At 42.4% G+C, this 22,757-nt stretch overlaps 1 protein-coding gene and 1 non-coding gene across 2 annotated transcripts in view; both read right to left on the bottom strand.

The window, feature by feature from the left end:
• The window catches only part of CKAP5 (cytoskeleton associated protein 5), a 67,265-nt gene that overhangs the window by 4,864 nt on the left and 39,644 nt on the right, over nt 1-22,757 (bottom strand). The window contains exons 24-38 of the mRNA XM_072617613.1: nt 22,368-22,496; nt 17,933-18,127; nt 17,465-17,600; nt 11,338-11,426; nt 8,800-8,925; nt 7,844-7,993; nt 5,747-5,950; nt 5,449-5,584; nt 5,135-5,328; nt 4,070-4,242; nt 2,722-2,895; nt 2,375-2,495; nt 1,643-1,822; nt 1,080-1,267; nt 14-89 (exon numbers count right to left, since the gene is read on the bottom strand). Coding sequence (XP_072473714.1) covers nt 14-89; nt 1,080-1,267; nt 1,643-1,822; nt 2,375-2,495; nt 2,722-2,895; nt 4,070-4,242; nt 5,135-5,328; nt 5,449-5,584; nt 5,747-5,950; nt 7,844-7,993; nt 8,800-8,925; nt 11,338-11,426; nt 17,465-17,600; nt 17,933-18,127; nt 22,368-22,496 — 2,271 coding nt within the window. The remainder of the gene's footprint in view (nt 1-13; nt 90-1,079; nt 1,268-1,642; nt 1,823-2,374; nt 2,496-2,721; nt 2,896-4,069; nt 4,243-5,134; nt 5,329-5,448; nt 5,585-5,746; nt 5,951-7,843; nt 7,994-8,799; nt 8,926-11,337; nt 11,427-17,464; nt 17,601-17,932; nt 18,128-22,367; nt 22,497-22,757) is intronic.
• LOC140512951 (small nucleolar RNA SNORD67) lies at nt 2,218-2,327 on the bottom strand. Its single transcript, XR_011970003.1, has one exon. It is a non-coding gene; the product is annotated as a small nucleolar RNA SNORD67 (small nucleolar RNA).

The following is a 22,757-nucleotide window of genomic DNA, read 5'->3' as shown; positions in this document are numbered from 1 at the left end:
ATTTAGACTTCACCTTCATGACAAGCTCAGAGAACTTGGGAGAACCGGCTGTTGCTAGAAGGCTGTCCTGGAGCAGAACAAGCAGGGCACTAGAGAGGAGACAAGAAGCAGCATTTAAACAACAAGAAAGGCCATCAACCAGTCCATCTGAATCTCACATTAAGAACCACAACATGGAGAGGCCAAGGCTGCTTGGCTAGGCACTCTCTACCAACATACGAAATGAAGAGCCTGCTGAGCTCACTACTCTGCATGCCACGTGTCCAGCGGACTCCCCATTGTTAAACCCATCACTACTTGGTTTGCAGGAAGGTGTCTCAGGTCCAATGGCTCCTCGTTTTCCCCTCCCCCTCCTTCCAGACCCAAGGCTGTCCAAGAACCCATCCAAGAGGGCTGAGAAGGGAAGAGCATCCCTCCTGGGGATGCCCTGGGCCCTTTACCCTCACCCTCCTCTGGACTGCTCAATTAATCACAGATCAGAATCTGATGAGATGCACGGAAGACCAGAGGGTCACAGTGTCTACCCTGCCACTGACTTTTACCCTGCAGTCTGGTAGCACCATCATGTCAGGACCCCTGCACCTTGCCACTGACCCAAGGCCATACTTCAAGAACGTCCTGGCCCTGCCAATGACTGTTTTTTACATATGATCTCCTCCCATTTATGTAAGAGCTCCTGGAGAGCAGGGACTGTCTGTGCTTCGCACAGAGCAAGGGCTTCGTAAGTGCTGTTTCATTCATCAAAGATTTGGTCCAACTGACATGCCTCAGTATAAGGACAGGAGTGGAGGAAGCTCGTTCTGAGCCTCACTGCTGCCTGTCCCTGCCACACAACTACGCCCGCTGTCCGCTGCCAAAGTAGCTGAGATAACTGACTGAGCTATTATTAGCAGTAAGCAAAAGGGACAGGTAATTATTAATGACTCATTAATTTTCTCATTGAAAAGTGCACAGGCCAGCTTGTTAGGCAAACCTACCCAGACCCAGCAGCATCCTTTCCACGCAAAGGTCTCTCCCCTAGGGCTAGGTGTTCTGGCAAAGAACCTGTTTCAGGTTACACATGAAGAGTTGAGTCGTACCTTAAGATATTGGTCTGGTCGGACTTCTCTAGCACCTTCACTACCAAGAGGTTGACAGAACGGAACACTTGCTGTCCTTCCTCGAGATCTTCAATCCGAGAGTCTAGCATTAAGGTAATGAGCCCATGCATCAGGTCCTTCAGGACGCCAGTGGAGGCCTCTCGGGCGAGGTTTTCCATCTGAAAGAGCTAGCATTCACAACAGGAGGAACGTTGGAGAAGGAGAGGGCAACAGAGATTGTTCAAAGAATGAAGAAACATCACCTATCTGACAAAGAACGTTAGATGTCTATGATCCTGCCTGGGCAGACCCACGTGAGCACAGCACTCCCGGGCATCTAACAGGCATCAGGTACAGCTATTCCAAACAGTGCTCAAGCAGTTCATTTTACTTCCCAGTAACTAGAATTATGGCACATTAACCAGTGCAGGAGGTGCAGCTCTAGATGTCTCAAGGCCTCCCCAATTCCATGGGCTATACTGTGAGGATGTTCATGTACTGAGCAAACAGAATGGAAGAAAGGAGAGAGGACAGAGTCCTTCTCCCGGGGGTTCAAGCCTTACTGAAATCATGTTTCCAATGATACAGCTGTATAACTTGATGATCTCGTCCTTGTCGAGCTTCTCATCTGCCATGTGAGTGTTGTAGATCAGTCTCAGCTGCATGAAGGTGGCAATCAGGAACTGGTCGATGTGGCCAGACATAGCTTCTGATTTGTCTTCCTGTCTCAGGACCTCATCGATCTAAAGACAAAATTCCAAGACATGCTGTTCCAACCATGTTCTTCTAAGACAAACGGGGAAACTCTGAATGGACTACTTGGCACTGATCAAGATGGTGCCTCCTGCAGGCCAGGGTTTACTTAAAAATCAGCCAGGGTAAGCACATGAAAATGTGCATCTTCTGCATTTTCTCCATTGGTCAAATCTAGGATTCTCCATTTGTTCATTTTTAAAAAATTTAAATACTAAAACATTTACTTATTTTAAAACATCAAGTTCTATGCAAACAGTACCAGTATAGGACCCAAAATAACAAAATGCAAAGATCTTCTGGAATTTTCACTGAAATATTCCTGCTATTCTCACACAAAAAGCTTCAGAAAGTTAGCACTGTCCCCTACAAAGCAAGGAAGGACCGCGAGTCAGATGGCCCCTGTGCACTTGGCTTGTCACCAGATTAATACTGAGTGTCACCCACATCACCCGATGCTGTGGCCACACTGATGTGCAACTCATCACTCTCGCGGTCAGTGGCTAGAGCTCTAACTCAAACACACAATGGCCTCCTCTTACCTGGGTCAGGGCCTGGACGCTGGTGTTGATGTCACCACTGGCAACTTGGGAGATGATGAAGTTGATTGTGGATGCTGTATTACTGTGCATGTCATCAAAGTGGGGAGAAACGGCCCGAATCCTAGGGGACAGTAGGGAAAGGGAGGTGAATGTAATTGTCGAAGCCAGGCACCAATGGTGAACTGGAAAATGTCACTTTCTGTTAGGCCCAAGTCTCACTAACAGGAATATTACCACACAGGCCAAATCAGCTCTAACCACCTTAGACCTCCCTCTGCCCAGCTCCCACCCACCCTACTGAGGGTGACTGAAAACAGCATTCTCTGGAGGGAAGGGTTTGGACTTACTTGGGTTCGGGGATAAGGACTGGCTCAAAAATGTCATCTAGTTTGTGCTGGACCAGGGCTGGCATTTCACACTGGACGGTACCATTATCGTTTTCAATTTCATCTAGGTCCAGCTGGAATTCACGGGGTACCGTATGGGCTGCCTCAGAGTGCCCACTTAAGCTGCGAGCTTGGCTAAAGGGAGCGAAAAGGAGTTTACTGCACAACTGTAGGATCTCCTCATCAAGTGGTACGAGCAGGCCCACCAAGGGCCAAAAAGCTTCCAAGCAAATGTTTAACTTCTGGTTTCACTCAACCCTCCTGATTGGCTTGAGTCTTTCATCAGGGTTCTTGGCTGTTAACTACTCTGACTCATAGATATTCTGGAAGGGGAGTTATTCGTTAATTTGCACTCAAAGATCAGCAATTTTACTTGGAGGAGAACTAAGGCTGCATCTATATACACACACGGCACCACAAACTGGCTCAGAGCCCACCTCTGTGACCAAAGCATACAAGGTCAAAGAGATGGCTCTCCTGCCCAAAGGTCTCCTGTCTCCTGTCCACCACCACATGGGTGCTTACTAAGGATATCTTCATTATGAGGGTTAGTTCAGGTAGTGCTCAGAACATAGCTCCCAGGGATGGAGTTACTTCTTTTCAAGGGAATATTTGTGGCAAGGAATGGATGCTGGTCCATTTGAACTAGGGATGTTACCACTTCAGGGATTCACGGGAGTCAACATGATCCTTGTGGCATGACCCCCAGCAGTGTACCCATGTGTTCTGAGGCACCAAGCCAGTTCCGGATTGTGTGCTTATTAGCTGTTGCAGTCAAACAGAATCTAACTATTATTGAGCTTGACAATGCATAGAAGGAAGATGGGCTAATAATTTGAGGCTCCTAGCATTATATCTGCCACATTTATTGGTGGGTGGGCTATGGACGCCTGTGAGCAGGAAGGGGACTCAATTTTATCCATACTTATGGACATCCCCACCACCCTGCTTATAAACTCTAAGCCAGTCACCCTGCAGAGGGGATGAATCCAAGTCAGAAGTTACAAAGATATAAGAGCCCTGCTAACAGGAGTTAGCAGGCAGTACTTACATCCTGTAAGTGCGATACATAATTCTGTCCACGGAGAAGCAGTGAAAGAAGGCACAATACCATTTAGAAAAGGTTTTGAGACAAAGACAAAGACAATGAAGACGGAAGGATCAAACATTGTTACGTAATATTTGCCCAGACATTCTGTCATGCAAGACAATGGTTACAAGAACTCAAGATCCCATTACAGGACAAGCTCTGAGTATAAGGGCAGAGACCACAAGGAAAGTCCTCACATGGTCACTTTCTGGTACATACTTGAGTCTGGAGGACATATCCTCAGCTGGCCCCTTGCGTAACATGTTGGCATTGGAGTTCAAGTTCTGAGTTCTCTGAGGTCTTTCTTCCACCTGTTTCATTGGGGCAGCTACTGGCCTCTTTGCTGACCGCTTAATCCTCTCCTCGAGCATGCTCATGTCCTTTTCAGAAAGCTGTGTGACAAATCAAAGGTGAATTCAAAGCACCCTTGGGCTTTGTGAGCTCAGAACATTGTGGTGTTCTCCCTACTAGCTTTCAAAGACCACAGATCAAAAATATAAGGAAACATTTGAATAAAGACCCACATTTGTATACAGACAGTTCTTATTTTATATAAATTCACATTATATTATTATATATTATTCACTTCCTCTTTGTGGCGGTGCTGGCCTGGACTCTGGTTCCCAGTAGGAGGCAGCAGAGGGGCAGCCCTGTGAGGGGAGGGAGAGCTCTGTGGAACTGTCCACTTATGCCAATCGAGAACTGGCTGAATATACAGATAAAAACTCATACTTTGTTAATGCCCAGAAAGCTGAAGTCTCTCTAACAACTACTAATTAATAACTAGCTAGTGGTATGAGAGAACACATTAGCAGCAGAATAAGAATAAAGGAGAAGCCACAGTGAGGAGGATTCACCGATGAAAGTTGCAAATGTGTATGGCGTGAAGCTCCGCGTCCTTGTGGATGTGATGACCCCTCTCCGCTAATCACCTGCCTCTCTCTTTTTGCCTCAGTTTCTGTATTTTTAAATCTCCACCCATTCAATTTACCCCCAGGGCTACTCAGTATTACATTTCAAAGTACTCTGAAAAGTCTAACACTGATTGATATGAAGTGTCCACTTATTGTTAGGTAGAAGTCAAGTCCAGTCATGTTAGTGAACTGTTCCGAGTAAGTAGCCAGAAGGAGACTCTCAAACTTCCTCTAATTCGTAGTTTTAGGTCTGCCACAAGGCTGGTTGGTTTGCTAAATTCTTTCAGTGGGTTATCTATCATTGAAGGTCTGAGATAAATTCCAAGCTATTTGGGGACCATCCGTTCACACCAAAAAAAAGGTCACTCACATTTCCAATGAGTTTGAACACTTGATCTCCATGCACGTTGTAGACTGTCACAATGGTGTTGAGGGCAGCATTGCGAACAGTGTTATCTCGATCACCAATGTGGATAGCCATCTCTTTTAAGGCTTTTCCTGGGGTTGGCTGGCAAACATTCATGCCATAGGATTCAACCAGACAACCTAGTTCTTCCAGGCATTCTAAGGAAACCAAAGAGAAAATTCAACGAATCATCCAGAAAGGCTGGACTAACATAAGCTGTGACCAAGAGACACTTGGTACAGTGACCTAGCTTTGCCAGACAGATTTTCTCTCTATACCTGCTCGTTGCTTGGAATTCTTGGACTTGGTTCCTTCCATGATAAAAGGGAACATTTTGCTGGCTGGGTAGACAAGGCACATCCGGTTCAGGATGGCACGAACATCTTTGCGAATAACATCTTTTGGCTCCCCAACCTGGTCAACAAGAAAAATCCAGTAAAGCAAAGCACTTTTTCTGTCTTCTTCTCCATATATATTCTGTTCTTAAAGAGAAAAGGGAGTGTCACTCCATAGCCAACTTAAGAGTGGAGGAGAGATAAGAACAATCATGGTGGACAAGAGCTCACGCCACGCTACCTTGAGGATGAGATAGGGGATGAAGGAGGAGGCCTCGCTCTCCGTCAGGTGATATTCTTCATCACTCAGCAGGGTAAAGAGGAGTTTCAGGTATTCCAGGGCTTTCATGAGGACACTTGTATTGGTATCAAAGAACCTCAGAGTGAGCCATTTCAGGATAAGATCCAGGCAACTAATAACACCTTCCTTCTCACTCTCCAAGTGCTTGAAGACAAGAAAAAAGTACAACTTCAATTGTATAAAACATACATTTCCATCATACCACAGCCAAATACTGCAAACCTGGGAATGTGACTTTAGGTTTTTTTCTCCCTAATTTATAACGTAACTCAACAAAAGCAAATCCTTGAGTAAACAAAATGAACAAAATATATGAAAAGACCATGGCTTTTAAGAAAACAGAATCAAACAAACTAACAGACAACCAAGAATGCCTTTACCCCCACTGAAATTCGGGTACTTTTACCAGAAAGTATCAGAACTAGGTTGCACACCCAGGGATTTGGATCCCAACAGACTGCCCTCTCTCCTCATGTTTCTCTTTCCACGTCACCGTAACACTCCATTCCTCTGTTTCATTATGGCATGGATGAGATCATGGGTTCTCAAAGACTATGCCAGCAGAGTGCCAAGCCTTGAAAGTTTTACCATGCTATGGAGAATTTGGGCTATGATCCAATTTGTTTTCCAAAGACCAATGCAATTACATACAAAGAGACTCATCACCAACGAGACTGTACTTAGCAATGTTTTTCCTACAGAAATACATGAAATAAAGATCTAAAATGGTCTCTATTTTGCTCCGTCACAGTGCTACAGTGATGGAGGCAGAATGGTGGCAAAGAGCACAAGGTGCTAAAAAGTCAGTTTTTAGATTGTATGCGAACATTAACTTAGCTGATGGTCTCTTCAAGGTGAGATCCTTGTTCAGGGACCATGTCATGAAGTATCTTGAATGCCAATGGAAGATAGCTGCTTAGACTTTTTAGAAAACCAACGGAGGTCCTTTAACAGAGGAACAACATGATGGAAAGACTGGGAAGGTGACTATTACCTACCGAGGGTGATCCACACTGACATAAGTGATAGTGCAGAAAGAATCTGAATTATTGGTAAGGATTATGAAAGTCTTGGGCAAGGCTCTCCAGACCTTAGGAAAACAGGTACTGTCTTCATCACTGTTGTCCTCAAGGCAAGGAATTCACACAAGAAATCAATTACGTAAATGAATAGCTGATAAAAACTGTATCTGAGAAAGAGTTGTGAATTTGCAGACTAAAGCTTACATTAAAGCAGAATGAAAGGCTGCTGGCCTTTGGATGGAGTACACCCAATAATGACAGGAATAAATACATCTGTCTGAGTACCTGAGAAGTTAAATGACCTGCCCAGGGTCACCAAGCCAGTAAGTGTCAGAAGTGGGACTTCAAGTCTTTTGTAATCAGAGGTCAGATTTCCACCTAACATGTTACAATATTTCTTTTAAAAATGCTTACGAAATGAACAAATGTGAAGTGTTAGATTCACAAGTGAATATGGGTGAAGCATGTCCAGAAAGCACGGGAAGGTTTATACAAACAAGAGGACATGGGGATAGTGACTCAAGGAAACACATGGGACCCCAAGGTGTCACTAAGACTTGTGAGACCTGGCACAGGAATATGGCTCTGGATGGGTAGACTTTATTCAAAAGAAGTAAGATGGACAAAATGCAGGTGGAGGAGAAGAGAGATGGGGCAGATGATTATGCTGATAAAAAGGTACTCAGGTAAGAAAACCCAGAAATAAGAGTAAGGAAGTATCGTTGAGAATACGTGGCTGAAGAGGAGTGGAGGCGGAGAGAGAAGCAATATGTTGATCGCATCATCACCAGCGCTACAGGGAGCTACAGCTTTGGAAATGGATGGCAATTCTTTGGCGCCTGGGCAGGTTTTCTTATTTCATCTCGCTGTTTCAAAGTTTATTTTCCATGGTACAGCTGATCAAATATAAGACCCAAACCTCAGCTGCAAACAGTTTCTTCCCTCCATCTGGACTCTAAATGCCCAGCTTCTCCACCAAACAAGTGTAGGTATTTACATTCTACTCCAAACTTACATCAACCATAACAGCCAGGGCTTTGTTGTGATGCTGAAAGTCTGAGTGAAACATCTCATCTTGCAACCACCGGGCCACGCAGCTGGACGTCTGCATCTTTAGCTGCTCAATGTACTCGTCTCGGGGAGTGGTGAAATTCCACTTCAGCACCTGCAGGGGGTCACAGATGAGCACCTGGGGCACGGCTGAGCGGATGAACCCAGTGTTTGTGCCAAGGAATTATAGAGAGAAACCCTGCTTGTGTTACAGCGTCCTGGGCAGTCAGAGCCTCAGAGGCCAGAGTTCAACAGAGTCGGTGTTCACAGGATGAACTTACAGTCAAATAAGCCAAGACGCAGGACATGCGTTTGCCTCTATTTAGCCTAAGCATCCTTGTTTCCCTTCCTTTATGGCTCAGGGCAAGTGTCACCCTTCAACCCCATGAAGTCTTCCCCAGACCAATCCTCAAAATAACCTTGAATCTAGTCATCTGAGCATCCTGTATCCCTCGAGCCTCTGTAGAATGTCAGCTCAAGGGCAGCCTCAGTCTGACTTTTGTCTCTTTATCCCCAACACATAGGCCTTTCCCATACGAGGGATTGATGAAATGTTTGTTGGATGAACTTGGGAAAACCTATAGATGCAGATGTAGGGAAGGTCCTAGTCAAGTCTCAATTACTGACATTCAGACAAAAGTCGGACCAGCCATGTGTGCAGTCTCCAAGCTAAGCCCAATAATTATAAGAGTTCAAAAGGGACTGATGAAATAAAGCACTTTATGCCAACAAGAAATCTTTCCTATGTTAAAGAGGCTCAATGAAGAGTTCTCTGCTGAAACAAAAGATACATGGTAGACCTTAGGAATTATGGTTTTTCTAAAGAGCTTGATATTAGCTCTTATAATACAGTTAAGATTTGGTTCTGAGATGAGGCAGCACATGGTACAGCAGTGATTCGGGACCGTATTTGGGGTTTACCTTCAATGCCTTTTCATCCTTCATCCTTTGCTCCTTTCCGTTTGGTACAACAATGAAAACAGGACCAGACTTATCGTCCTCTTCCTTCAGGCTAGCTTTACTTGGCATCTTCTTTCCTTGTACACCCTGGAGACATGGTGGGGACAATGATGAACAAAGGCAAACATGGAAGATTAGCAACACGACAACACAACACGGTTCTCCTCAGGAAGGAATGGGCTGGCCAAGCAAAGTGCAGATTCGGACACACTGACCCAAGGTGGCAACCCAGCTCTGTTCCACATGAAAAAGAAACAAACGACTACAGACTCTCCCAGGTAACATCCCACACCCTCTGTGTGTGTGTTCTACTAACAACAAAACAAAGTCCCTCCAACACAGCTGCCCCGTGTCCCCCATCATCCCTGTGCTTATGGTCCTGGTCCTGGCTACCTGTGGGACTGTCTGTTTCTTGTTCACACTAGAATTGCAGTCAGAAAAACTGGCATTGCCATTAGACAGCCGCAAGAAGCCAAAAAATAGACTTGTTCAGGCAAATCAAAGTAATGAAGTCCTCAACATTATTTCCAGGAATTTGTGCTAAAAGAACTCTGAAAAGAGGGCTACATTTCAAATTGCTCAGGTCCTTCAATATGGAACAATTTAATCACAAGGCCTTTGTGGCTCGCTCTCCGATTACAGATGGTGACAACCATAATGGCACCAACTACATGCCAGGCACATGTGCCAAGCGCTTTGCAATCATTTTATTTGACCCTCACAACTCTGTGAGGTTGGTGCTATTATCGTCCTCCTTTTACAGATGAGGAAACAAGGCAGAGAGAGATTATATGACATGTCCAGGATCACACAGCTAGTAAGAGTTAAGGCCAAATCTGAACTCGGGTCTTCTTGACTTCAGGCCTAGTGCTCCACTCAAGTGACTTCTGACCCATTCATATGAAGTGTGGTGAAAATCATTAAGTAGTTTCTTTCTAGAATCCAAGCTCCAAAATGTCTGCACTGGCTAACAGGAAAGCACGGAGCAGCTGACATAAGTTCATGCAGACCGTGAATTTAAATGTGCATGATCAAAACATTAGCCAATGAGAGGAGGTCAAAAATCCTTAAACAGGAGGAGGATTTTTTTTCCTGCTCCAAATACTTTCTAGCCCAAACACCTGTTACTTGGTGAAAAACCAGTCTGGGCCTATTTGTAAGACACAGAAAAAAAAGAAAAACTCCCTCCCTGCCACAAATAAGAGATCTGGATGAGAGTGGAGGGAAGAGGAAGCAAGAATTAGAATGGAAAAGGACCTCACCCTCACAGCTGCAGAACCACCAGATTATAAACATGAGCAAAGGGAAACACAGAAGAGGACTTGTAGGTCCTTGGGGGTGTAATGAGTCTGCTCCAAGCCCACCTTGCTCCTGGGGCTCTTTTCCCCACTGGCTGCAGTGTTTCATGATGCACTTCTCCCTCTCCTCACGTTCTCTTTAGAATAATCATGAGTTGGGGTCTGTAATCCCCCATCACTACTCCTCAACTTCTCCTCTTTCCTTTTCTCGTGCAGCTTATAGGATGTCCTTGTTCATTTTTAACTTAATGCCAAATAAAGTGCACATTTATGGAGAGTATACCAGAAAAAGAGGATTGTACACTAATGTGCAATAACTGATGGCCAGACTTGGCTCTTCTCAGCAATTCAAGGTTCTAAGCCAGCTCCAAAAGATTCATGATGGGAAATGCATCCACCTCCAGAGAAAGCGCCAGGCGTCCGAGTGCAGACGGGGGCACACTGTTTGCTCTCTCTTTTTGTTTTGTTTCTTCTTTCTCGTAGTTCATTCCACTGGTTCTGATTCTTCTTTGCGACATGACTAATGTGAAAATCTGTTTAATGTGAATGTATATGTAGAGCCTATGTCTTGGGGGGAAGGGAAGGGGAGAAAGTTTGGAACTCAAAAGCTTGTGGAACTGAATGTTGAAAACGAAAAATAAGTAATTTTAAAAATACATTAAAACCCCCCAAATATAAGTATCAAATATAGCTTGCTCTTCCATTTAAGTACATAATAAAATTAACATGTAACTTTTGAAGGTAAGGGTGGCAAGTGGATAGAACTCTGAGGAGCTGAATTCAAATCTGACCTCAGAAACTTGACACTTACTAGCTGTGCAACCCTGGGGCAAGTCACTTAACCCCAACTGCCTTGCCAAAAAAATATATAATTACTCAACAAAAATAAAAAGTTTAACTTAAAAAAAAAAAACTTTCCAAGTTGTCTTGTTTCTGATTTTTCTGTGCATTTAAAAACATGTTTCAATGACCTTTTTCCCCCCTCTCTTTTTCTTCCCTATAGGGAACCTCTGACAGCTTTAATTTTAAAAAATCTCCTAGGGAAGACCTTCACAAATATGCTACCTGTAAGACACAAAGAGTAATGAATGAAAATAATGTTCCTTCACACATTTATAAAAAACCTTGCTCACCTCAACTTCTATTTGCTCTGAAATCAGATGGGTAAAGTCATTCCAAATTAAGTAAAGAATCCTCTTACCTTGGATTTTGAGGAAACTCCTCCACCTCTCGCTTTTTTAGGGTCAGGCTTGGACTCCATCGAGCTGGACATCGAATCTTCCACAGGTGCTTTGATGGGGAGGAAATAGAAGCTATTTCAAGCTATTTTCAAAAAATGACTACAAACTTAGTGTTACTCATCAGTACCACTTTGAAACTATTTGCACTGACATGATAAATGCACTTTGAGGCACCAGCCCTTCAATTCCTCTGAGTATCTGGTCCATCCATTCTCATTCACTTTCCCTTCTATAACAGTTTGCTGTTTTCCTGAATCTGCTTTCTTTTTTTTGCATTAAAAGTCTTTCCCAAATTTCTTTCTATTCCTTATGCCTTTTGATTTTAATTACATTAGAGCATTCCATTATATATTATAATTTAACTGTTTCCCTACTGTTGGATGTTTAGGTTACTTTCAGGTTTTTTCAATTACAATGAATGCTTCTCTTCAAATCTCAGCAAGGAGAGGTTTTTTCTTTCTTCCAGTTAAGACTCAAGATCCATTCCCAACAACTGAATCTTTAGGCCCAAGTAGAAATTACTTTGGTAACTGCTGTAGCACAATGCCAGTTTGCTCTCCAGAAGATGGTATCCATTTGTGGTTCTGTCAGCCACAAATGTGCACAATCGTTCCCTCATGACTCTATTAACACGGACCTTCGTGGCTTTGTGTCGCTTCTGCCGATCGGAGTGGTGTGAGGTGACAGTCTAAAGTCTACCTCTGATCACTGGGAAGGCTGAATTTTTTCTAAGTGATTATAAACAATATGTACTTCTTCTTTTACAAAATGTTCATATCTTTTGACCATTATGCATCCGCCTTTATAATTTCTTAACAGTTTCTCATATATTTTCAATATAACTTTTACCTACCATATCTGCCAGAAAATTTCCGCATGTTTTCTTGTAATTTTGATCATATAGCTTTTCAATGGACAGAAATTATTTTAGTGTATAAGGTATCTATCTTGGCCCTCTCCCCACCAAAAATAATCTCTTCCCTACAACTGAAATAAACATATTCTTCTATTTTCTTTCTTTCTTTTTACAAGTCCCATCATGTTGGAAGTCACTGAGAGATCTGGTGGGTCACACAAAGCTGTCATTTGAGTAGAGTATATGGTGTGATATAAGACTAAATCCATTTTCTGTCAAATAGCAAAATTTCCCCTAGTATATATGTTAGATAACTAACTCTTTCCCTAGTTTGAATTTCCCATACATTTATCCGTTACTCACAATTTGTATATATTTCCACTGGCATTCTCAGGTCTTGTTATAGTCCCCTGATTTATTTCTCCAGTTTTCTACTTTTTCAGTCTGGAAGGGCAGGGCCACCTTGATCAGCTTTTCCCCAACATAAGCCTTAGTGTTCTTGCCACTTTTCCACATCAATTTCATTACATACATGAAACCCTCTGCGGATTCCTTATCCTCACTTTTAATGTACTGACTAGAGGCAGCCATGGACCCTGAATGTCACTCAAATTATTTAGACTTTACTTCAGTCACTCTCACACCGCTTACGCCTCTGTCTGGAAAAGTTAATTACCAAGTATTTGATACTTGGTATCAAGGGAGGTTCTTTACATTTTCCTTATGTACTTCATATATATAATTAATATACAAATTTATATATTATATATAAATGTTCTTTACATTTTCCTGCTACTAGAAAGTACAAATAATTGTGGGCTCATCTTATATACTGGGATCTTGCTAATAATACTTTGTCACATTTTTGTGAGAAAGATGGATTTTCTATGTATGCTATCACATTACCTATAAAGATTCCAGATCCAGAATCAGAAAAGACCTCATTCTGACCTCTTCAATTCTCAATAATCTGATTTTTTTCCTGTCATTGGACTTTCTGCAATTTCCAACACGAGGCGAAAGAGGTGATCTGGCCGATCAGACCTAACACTCTCGCTTTGTAGTAGAAGAAGCTGAAGGCAGAGTGGTCACACAGTGAGGCCAGCAGCCTAACTCCCAATGCAGCTCGTGCTCCACTGTCAGGTGCCAGTGAAACTGCTTGTAACGCCTCTTGATTGTGTATTACGCTGCCTCTTGTCTTTATTGTGTAGAGAAAAATCCCTCTACTTCTATTCCTTTTAGTGTTTCTCAATCATGAGTAAATGTTAGATTTTTATCAAGCATTTTCTCTTCATCTGAGTTTTACAGTTTCTGTCTATGCTTTATCTGCCAGGCTTTAAGCTGTCTCTGCTGCTCTACAAGTCTGACACAGTAGATTGTACCTCTTCTTAGTCATGAATGAGCATCTTTCTTTCTTTTTTTTAAATTTTTTTCCCTTACTCTGACCTTAAACACAAAATAAAACGAGCACTTCTATATACAAAATAGAACAGAAAGAGGATTAGGTATAAAACTACAACTATTATGTATAGTTTCTAAATTTTGAAGCCACCTTGCTATGAGCAAAATTTTGTAATGTAAAATTTTATTTCATAATTTTCAATCCATATTTATTATAAAAAATGAGCATATGACCTTTTTTAGAGTTATCTTTGCCACATTTTAAGAATTACCATTATATTTTTCTTAGGAAAAGTACTGGTCAGTGTTCTGCCTTTTCTTGTATTTATAAATAAAAGTCATTTCGTTTCTGGAAGATCTGAAAAAATTCATCAGTGAACATGTCATGTGTGTGTGTGTGTGTATCTGTGTGCGCACGCACTTGTGCATACACGTGATGGAGGGCACAGAAGAATAATTTGTGATTTTTTTTCTAGCTTGGCTTATTATTAATTTCCTACTAAGTAAATTCATGTAATTTACATTTTTGTAAATAACTGTTTTGCTCTAAGAAATTACCTTCTCTATTTTATGCCTCTAGTTGTAACGGGTGTCTCCTGCTTATATTCTTTCTTTTGTGTTTGCTACAATCTCAGCTTTCTCATTTGTAATTGCATCCTCTCTGCTTTTTTGATTAAATTTGCTTATGATCTGTCAATTTTATGGTACTTTCAAAGAACTAGATCCTTATTTTACTTGTCAACTCAATTTTCTTTCATTTTCTAAAAAGTTAAGAGCAGAAACTGGTAGAATAATCTTTTAAAGCACTACCACCAAAACCCTTGCCTGCATGATCATTTGGTTCCTCTTCTAGTATGTTTAGGTGACTCTCCTCAGCACTGGAGTGAGTCCTGGGCAAACCTGACCTCATGGTTGGGGTTTGGTTCCTTTAGAATTAACCTGGTTCCTGCCTTGATTAGGGAAGGTGCATCAGTATGGTTTCTACCTTTTATACCCGCCTCTCACCATGTGCCTCACTGAAGGACACTGAACCCTGTTCCTCAGCACTCCACTAAGAATACCTAGGATTCTGAGTTAGCAGCTGCCAAGGCCACAGCTCCGTTCCCTAACCTGTCAGTATCCCATGCCCATCCTCATCAGTCCTAGACCACCTGTTACCCCTTCAGTGTCCTCTTATGTTGCTCACAACTCCTCCTGGAAATTACTCTTCTCTTTCCACCAATAACATGGCCGAGCTTCAGTTCTGCTTTGCACGGTGCCAGTCACATCAGTGCTTAATAAATGCACTCAACGAAATGTTTTCTTCTCAACATCAACACTCAGCAAATTTGCCTGTCAGTGCCTCAAAGATTTTAAGACATAGAAGTAACTGATGTCGCTGATCTCTAAAACATGATCTTTTTTTTTCTAATTTCATTTGAAGACCAATTGCTATTTAAGAGTTTTTCAGTTTCCAGGCAGTTTCAGTTAAAACTTCCACTCACTTGTTTCTAAACAAAACACGTAAAAAGCTTCCTCACCAAACTGATGTGCTGTTTGTCTACAACCTGCATCTGGACCAGTTTGAGGGGCACTTCCCACTTACAAGAATATCCTATTTCTTCTATTTTGCTAATTTCAACTCATCAAAGAAGCGAATTGGTTATTGTTCATCTTTTGATTCTGCCGTGTTCTGACAGTGGATTGTTTAATTTAGCCTTTGGCAGACCCGGCACCCCACACACTGGGGCCACATCTTGCCCACCTAAAGAATATTTATACCTTTTCTGATTCTCTACCATGTCAAAAATTTTCAGCATGGCACAACGGAATGAAGGCTGGATTTTGAGTTAGAGGATATATGGCTCAGTCTGGGCCTCAGTTTCCCCAACTGTAAAATGAGAGGATTGGACAAGATAACCACTAACGTCCCTTTGAGCTATAACTATGATACTAATCATTTCTTTAACTCAAAGGGTGACGGGTTCCAGGGTGAGCAGCAATGGCCACCAGCAGGGTCAGGGAGAGGAAAAAGCAGCTCTGGTGAGGACTTTCTATGTGGTGACTTTGTTTTGGGATAGGAGAAGCAGGGGGACACAAGAGTAGAGGAAAGGGGGAAATCAGTCAGGCAGGAGTCAAAGGAAGTGCACACTACTCTGATAAGAGCCTTAAGGAGCCACAGGGGCCCTAACATGTGTGAGGAGGGTAGAGCCCAAGATTCCCTTCATGTTAGGCTGGGGGCTGGGCTGGGGAGCCAGACAGATGCTTCTGGTTTGAAGATGGAGGTGTGAGACAGGAGACTATAAAAGACTTGGAGATAGGCCTGAGCCAGTGCCTGGGACAGGAAATGAGCTGGGGGAAGCCCCTACCCTAGGGGGTGCCATAGCAGGTAATGTATTCGGGGCTTGAGATGGCAGTAGAAGTTCAAGCTGTTGGACTCCTGGGTTTCACAGATAGATCTGGATAGAGCTGGTTCCCATGTATCCCTCCTACACGGCTACCTTACAGGAAATCTCACTTAAAAAAGAAAAAGGTACAAACTAGAAATATCATCACTTCACTAAAGAGAAAAGAGGGAGCTTAAATATACCAACATGAACTAGAAAACTTGCTATTCCAAACTGATGGTTCAGAGGCAGCTTTATTAGCTTCCCTGATCACTATGACTCCTTGGGTCTACAGACAAGAAATAGTGATGGCACTGTCTTCATAACCCTGACAAAAATAGTGCAATTTAAAGTTAACTGTACCCAGAGACACTCTGATATTTAGCTCAATCCCAATAAGACTATCAACTGTGGCAATAACAACTTCTGGGGAAAGCCATGCTCTTGCAGCCCAGAATTCAAAGCCCCTACGCCAGCTTACTAAAGCAGGCTGTACCCCAGGTGCCCTGTAGCTCCCAAAGTGGAGCAAAAGAAGGAAACCTTCACATGTATGACTGGTCAAGATGACCAGTGATGAGACAAGGCAGGAGGACCTAAAAAGTCCCAGGCTTGGATGCACAAAGTATGTGGAATGGGGCAAGTCACCGCCCTGCCATGCCAAACCACACCATGTCAGGCCTCAGCTTTTCTCTCTCTCTGATATAAAATGTGCAGGTCTGGACAAGATGGTCCCTAAGGTCTCCTCCAGTCCTAACTTTCTATGTCAATTTACTGGAGGTGGGTGGTGGCATGGAGTGGGTGGCTGAAGGTTTAAAATAGGATGAATGACTACTTTCTGGAACTGTGCCATATGCAGTAGTTCTTGGTGCATTTACTAGGCATCTACTACATGCCAGTCATGCCAGTATTGTCTAAATAGCCCAAATACAAAGCTGAAAACAGTTCCTCTGTCCCTATGGAGCTTATATTCTAACAGGAGACAAAAATGCACATATGTAGGTACAGACAAGATGTACAGCCTGGAAAGGCAGGTTGACACAGGCTGCAAAGAACTTTAAATTCCAAATGAAGGAATTTATGTTGAATTCTAGGGGAAGGGGGAAACCCTGGAGTCCAGGGTTTTTTAGGCTAGAGAGATATGGGCAGACCTAAATTTTAGAAGCTGTAAGGAGAAATAAAGGCAAGGAGACAAATGAGGGGCTGTTACAATAGTTCAGCCAAGAGACGATAAGGACCTGAACTAAGCACTTAAGTGATGGCTGAATGGAGAGAAAGGGACACTGTGGAGACAGAAATCAGACCAGAAAACCTCTTACAAACTGTTCTAGTCCTTCAGCTTAAAAAATATGTGAGAAACCACTTTGAGAACAAAGGTTCTGAGCAGCTATGATACAGAATCTTGGCTGAACTCTTGGCAAGGACACATCCTTTCCTGCCAATCTTGTCTTTATGAGAGATATTTACCTGAAACAGGTTGGCATTTGGCTGGACCTGCCCCTCCCGCAGGTTTAGAGGATGTTTTCGAAGGGGCAGCAGGTTTGGCTGGCATGTTGACTTTGGCTTTCTCTAGCATGGCCAGCACCTGGTCCTTGGAAGTTGGCTAGGGAGAGAAAGCCCATAAATCAGAGTCACCACACATGAAATGCCTAACATACGTTCGCAACAAAATGACTTTTAACTGCTTGGGGATACTAGAACAGCTCTCAGTTTTGAAGCACAGAAGGCAAAAAGGCAGCACAGTGAAGGAAGTAATCATACACAATCATACTCAGCTACTGTACTGGAAGGACAAAAGTTTCTGAGAGGACAATGAAGTCAGGAAAGAATTTGCTTTGAAAGACTACACTGCCAAATAGGATGATTCTCCTCTCACAAGCAGTGTAAGCCTTGACTCAGAAGAGAGTCACCCTCCAAACTTTCATAAAGGTCTACCTTGAGTTTCCCAGTGGCCTTGGCCATTTTCTCGTAGCCCAGATGCATCATGAAGAATGGCAAGGCATCTTGGGCCTTTTTCCGCACATCCCCATTCCGATCCTCCAAGCATGAATACAAATGAGGGACACACAGGATGAGGTCTGTGGGAGTGGAGCGGAGAGCAGGAAGCTTTTCGGCCAGCCAGCCCAGAAGCTGTCAAAAGAAAACAGAGATCAGCTGGGCACCTGAGGAGACAACGACAAGGCTTGACAAGTTCCAAAGACTGAGTCAGTTCTTGCATGTAATAACCTGATGGATTTACGATTTTCCTCATGTGTATATTCCTTCCACCAACATTCACTGCAGCCCCATCACACTCTCTCATCCTACCAGATTGAGGGGTTATTTGTAGAACTCCTTCACAGAGGACCGATCAGCACTTAAGTCATCCATTTATTGTTATGATGAGAAAAGGAAGCATGCAGATGTAGCAAGAATGACAGACAAGTAAATGATAATATCTTATATGCTATAATCTTGCATGCAATTTGTCATCAGTGACATACTGCAGAAAAAGGAATGAGCCTGAAACTACCTGAGTTTGAAGACTGTTACTACCTGTGGAAGCATACATGAGGAAGTCAGGCACCTGGCCCAGTCTCTTCATCCACATAATGGGCATGTCACCTGTAGAGTCTGCCCCATTGGCAGCGTGGTGAGGCCCAAAGGAGATAATGAGCTTGAGCCCACTTTAGAGTGCAATACAGACATGTGTCAACTATTAGTATTATTTCTTTTGCTTCATGGCATTTCCTAATTCATAGTCGTAAGCATATAGTCCAAAACCATGAATTACACAATCCCTTAAATGAGATCCAGCCCAATCTCTTCCTACTTGTTTCTTGGCTCAGCTCCCTGTTCACTTTGCAGTGCCCATCCATGACATGCACTGAAGGATCATGGTTCATCTTGTTACATCACAGTTTGAGTCATGTGCCATTTTCACAGTGTTTTGTTAAGTGAATGGTGATGAAAATTCATAGTCATCCAAGAGATCAAAGCCCTGTGCTAGCGTTTCAAAACTTGTCATGTTTAGTACAATCTTACATGCTAACAGGCATTCAGGAGACAGCTTAGTCATCAATAAGGAATCCTTCTTTTGTCTAGGATATCTTCAAGCGCGCGTGCGTGTGCGTGTGTGTGTGTGAGAGAGAGAGAGAGAGAGAGAGAGAGAGAGAGAGAGAGAGAGAGAGAGAGAGAGAGAGAGGGAGAGAGAGAGAGAGAGAGAATCTACTAGCTCTAAGTCCTGGGATTATGTAAAGACAAAAACCAGTCCTACTCTCAGGGATCCCATCTTGTTTACATCTTGCTGGACGTCAGTACTTAGTAGACCATGGAACAAAATTATATCCACTGTTGAATGTGACAGGTAACTACTTGTGGAAGATGTCCTGTTTGAGGAAAGCCTTTGAGGCTACATTTATAATAACACAAAGGATTACAAAATATTAGGATCCTACATTATCTACGATGCTCAGAAATTTATACAACCCTAAAACCATGATGACTTGTTCAGACTGTGGTATAAAGGAGTGTTGGAGCTGTGGTCAGAAGTGCTGGGTTCAAATCCTGAGTTTGATCATCTACTTGATTTTTTAAGTCACTTAACATAGGCATCAGTTTTCCTATCTGTGAGGTGAGTAGGTTGAATAACTGCTAAGGCCCCTTAAAACTCTAGGACTACGATCCAAAGATCTCTTCTTATATTTTCATTCAGGAAATGCTCAACGCATGTCTTGTCATTTGGCTAAGCGAAAAAAAGCAGGAAATGGGTTAGCAGCTACTTATGCCTTCTAGGAATCCCTTTTTAGGTAAAATTTTATGTTCTTATGTAATCTTCCTTTGCTTGAAATAACTTGAACATCCATTTGTTTGTCCAACTGCTCCTTCCTTTCTGTGGCCTCAAACTCCATCAGGAAAAGATTCATCTCCTTTGGGAAGCGGAGAAGGGGAGAGATGAGAGGATGGTGGTAGTGATACTAATCACTGAGATGACCCTAGTGTACCATCACACATAAAATGGATCTGTCTGAACATTCGATTTGGAATTTCTTCCAAAGATACAAGATGCAACCCATCCATCTTTCCAGGAAACATTCTTCCATATTACCCCACAAGTTTACCATGGAGATCCACCCAAGCGCTGGACACCTTCTTTGATTTCTCCTGACATTTTGAGGATATCAGTGGAATGTTCACTCAGGCTACCCATGAGCTATCCTCTACTCTCACCATATGAGCAGACCATCTGTTTCACTCAAACATCTCCCTGACTGTATTCTTTACTCCAGTTCTTCCAGTTCTTTTTCCAAGATCTTTATTTGTTATATGTTACAGCCTACTCACACCTACCATGCACTTTTCCATTTCCTTCTGTGTGAAAATAATTTTTAATTCCTTGGAAACTAGTGTTAACAGCATAAACTCAACAAATGTCAAGTTAATTATTCTGAAAACATTCTATGTTTGGCTTTTGCAAATGGTTTTGAATAAGTAAGAATGACTCAAAATTATGGAAGGTATTTTATATAAATCAAATGCTTAGTTTAAATGATTACTATACCACAGGAACAATTCTCTTTATTATGCCTTCTTGAAAAGCTCAAATATATCCCATGGGAAAGGGGTAGGAGAAACCCCCTCTAGTATTAATTTACTCTGCATTATCTGATATGAAGACAATCCTCCCAACTCTGCTATGTGCATTTCTGTTCCTCACGCATGGAACCCTCATCTGCTGCCTCTGTGACTTTGCACTGGCCAACTTCGATCCTTAGAATGCTCTCATTCCTCATCTCCACCTCATATAATCACTGATTTCCTCTGAACCTCAGACATCAAGGCTTTCTGGATTTGCTCTCCCCCACCCAAAATCACCTCATGTACATTCTGCATGTACTTATATATGTACTGTTCTGGCTGGACTGTAAGCTTGAGGGATGAGACAATTTAATTGTCTTTGCCTCCAGTACCGAGTATAGTGCCTGGAACATGGTGGACATATAATAATGCTTGTTGATTGACTTTTTAGGATAGTACAATGAGGTAATATAAGGTGGTGGACTCAAAACTGAGTGGTTTTATTTTTGTCACCAATGAAAATAGATCCCTATAAAAATGCTGGTCAAATGGTTCCACTTCCCGTCTGTTGTTTTTCTTCCAGTTTCATCAGCAAATGCCAAGGGAATGATCTAGCCTGGCTGATCCTATGCCAAGCTTTCTGCTGGCTTACTTTTTCCTCCAACCACTTAGTTGTTCTACATATGAGGCAATGATGATGGGAGTCTCCCACTGTCAGGTCCTTGAGCTTTCATGCTAAGTTGTGGTCCTCTCTTCCCATTTGGCAAAGAAACCAAATGTCTGCTTTTTGAGGTGGTTTCTTTTGGCACCTCCTGTGGTGACTGTTTTGCATTGGTTAAATGCTGTAAAATGCTAAGAGTTAACAGCTTAATTTTTGTCCACTTTCCAATTTTTGGAGTAGATTTTTCTTGTTTAAACCGATCTAGACAGAGTTGCTGTAAAGGCTGTACACAGTATCTGTGTCATTATCCCTCCTATTCAGGCTAGCCCACTATCTAACTGCAGAAAAGCCAGCTCTAAAATGGCTCTCACTTCAGAACCAGGAATTCACTGGACATTTTTATAATATCCTTTTTAGGTGCCTGCCTTTTAGCCTGTGTTATTTCTTTCTTTTCATCACTGTACACAGGCCTGGACTTTGGGAGCGGCCTCTTCAAACCACACTTCTTAATATAAGGAAGAGAGTGAAAATTATGTTTGCTGCCCATAAACTCAAGAAATGTGTCATATTTAAATAAAATTAAATACAGAGTTATAAAATCACACATTTAACAGAAATGTGTCATATTTAAATAAAATTAAATACAGAGTTATAATGTCACACATTAACAAAAGTGTCTTGGTTCTTTGTACCTTTGAACTTTGCCCTTTGGCAGCTGTTAAAAAGCACTTTCTAAAAAGATAGATGGTCCTTTTTTCTCTTCTTTCATCCCAAGAAATAGCTGGCTTTAAAATGTCCTAAGTACTTATGTGGTTTAGCAGCAGAAAACTCATTTTTAACCAGAACTAAGAGAGCTTAATAACTTAGGATAATTTATTTTTACTCATGACAAAGAATTTATCTTTGCTCTATTTTAGAGCTACACTTTTTACATTTAGGAGCTCATGAAAGGTAGGGCTCTAACATCAAAAGCCACTATGGAGTCCTACTTCTCTAGAAACTTTACATATTTCCAGGTACAGCAGTCTTTTGAAATTTTGCCTTCCCTTTCTCATTAAGTGAGCACCCTGCTGTCTCTCCAAGTCTACATCTCCCCTCTCTTAAGACAAACGCTGGCTAAGGACGAGGGAATGCCTTATTTACAGTACTAACCTCCTGCCTTAGGAAAGGATTTTCCTTTTTGAGCTCCTCAGACAGATCCTCTCCCTCTAGCCACTCCTTCATGCCAGTCTGTTCTGCCCAGGCATTCACAGTGGCCAGAGCAGCAGCTCGAACATTGTTCTGTAGAAAGACAAAAATTCACAAGGCTTCACAATCCACAACGTGAGGACTGATGGGAGGGTGGGGTGAAGAATCTGTTCTCCTGCAAAGACAAAAGAATCAGAGCCTCTATAGTGAAGGGACTTTCCTTCTCCAGTAGGACACAAATGAACCAATATACGATAATGTGAAATGGAAGGAAATACTGCTCAAGAGGTCATTAATAGGAAACAGAAGGAAGCAGGACTTGAACAGATCCTTAAAGGAAACCAGATTCCAGGA

Source organism: Notamacropus eugenii, chromosome 6 (assembly GCF_028372415.1).
Source record: "Notamacropus eugenii isolate mMacEug1 chromosome 6, mMacEug1.pri_v2, whole genome shotgun sequence".
Classification (NCBI taxonomy): Eukaryota; Metazoa; Chordata; class Mammalia; order Diprotodontia; family Macropodidae; genus Notamacropus; species Notamacropus eugenii.
The sequence above is the reverse complement of the archived record's forward strand: the minus strand, read 5'-3'. Positions and strand labels throughout refer to the sequence as shown.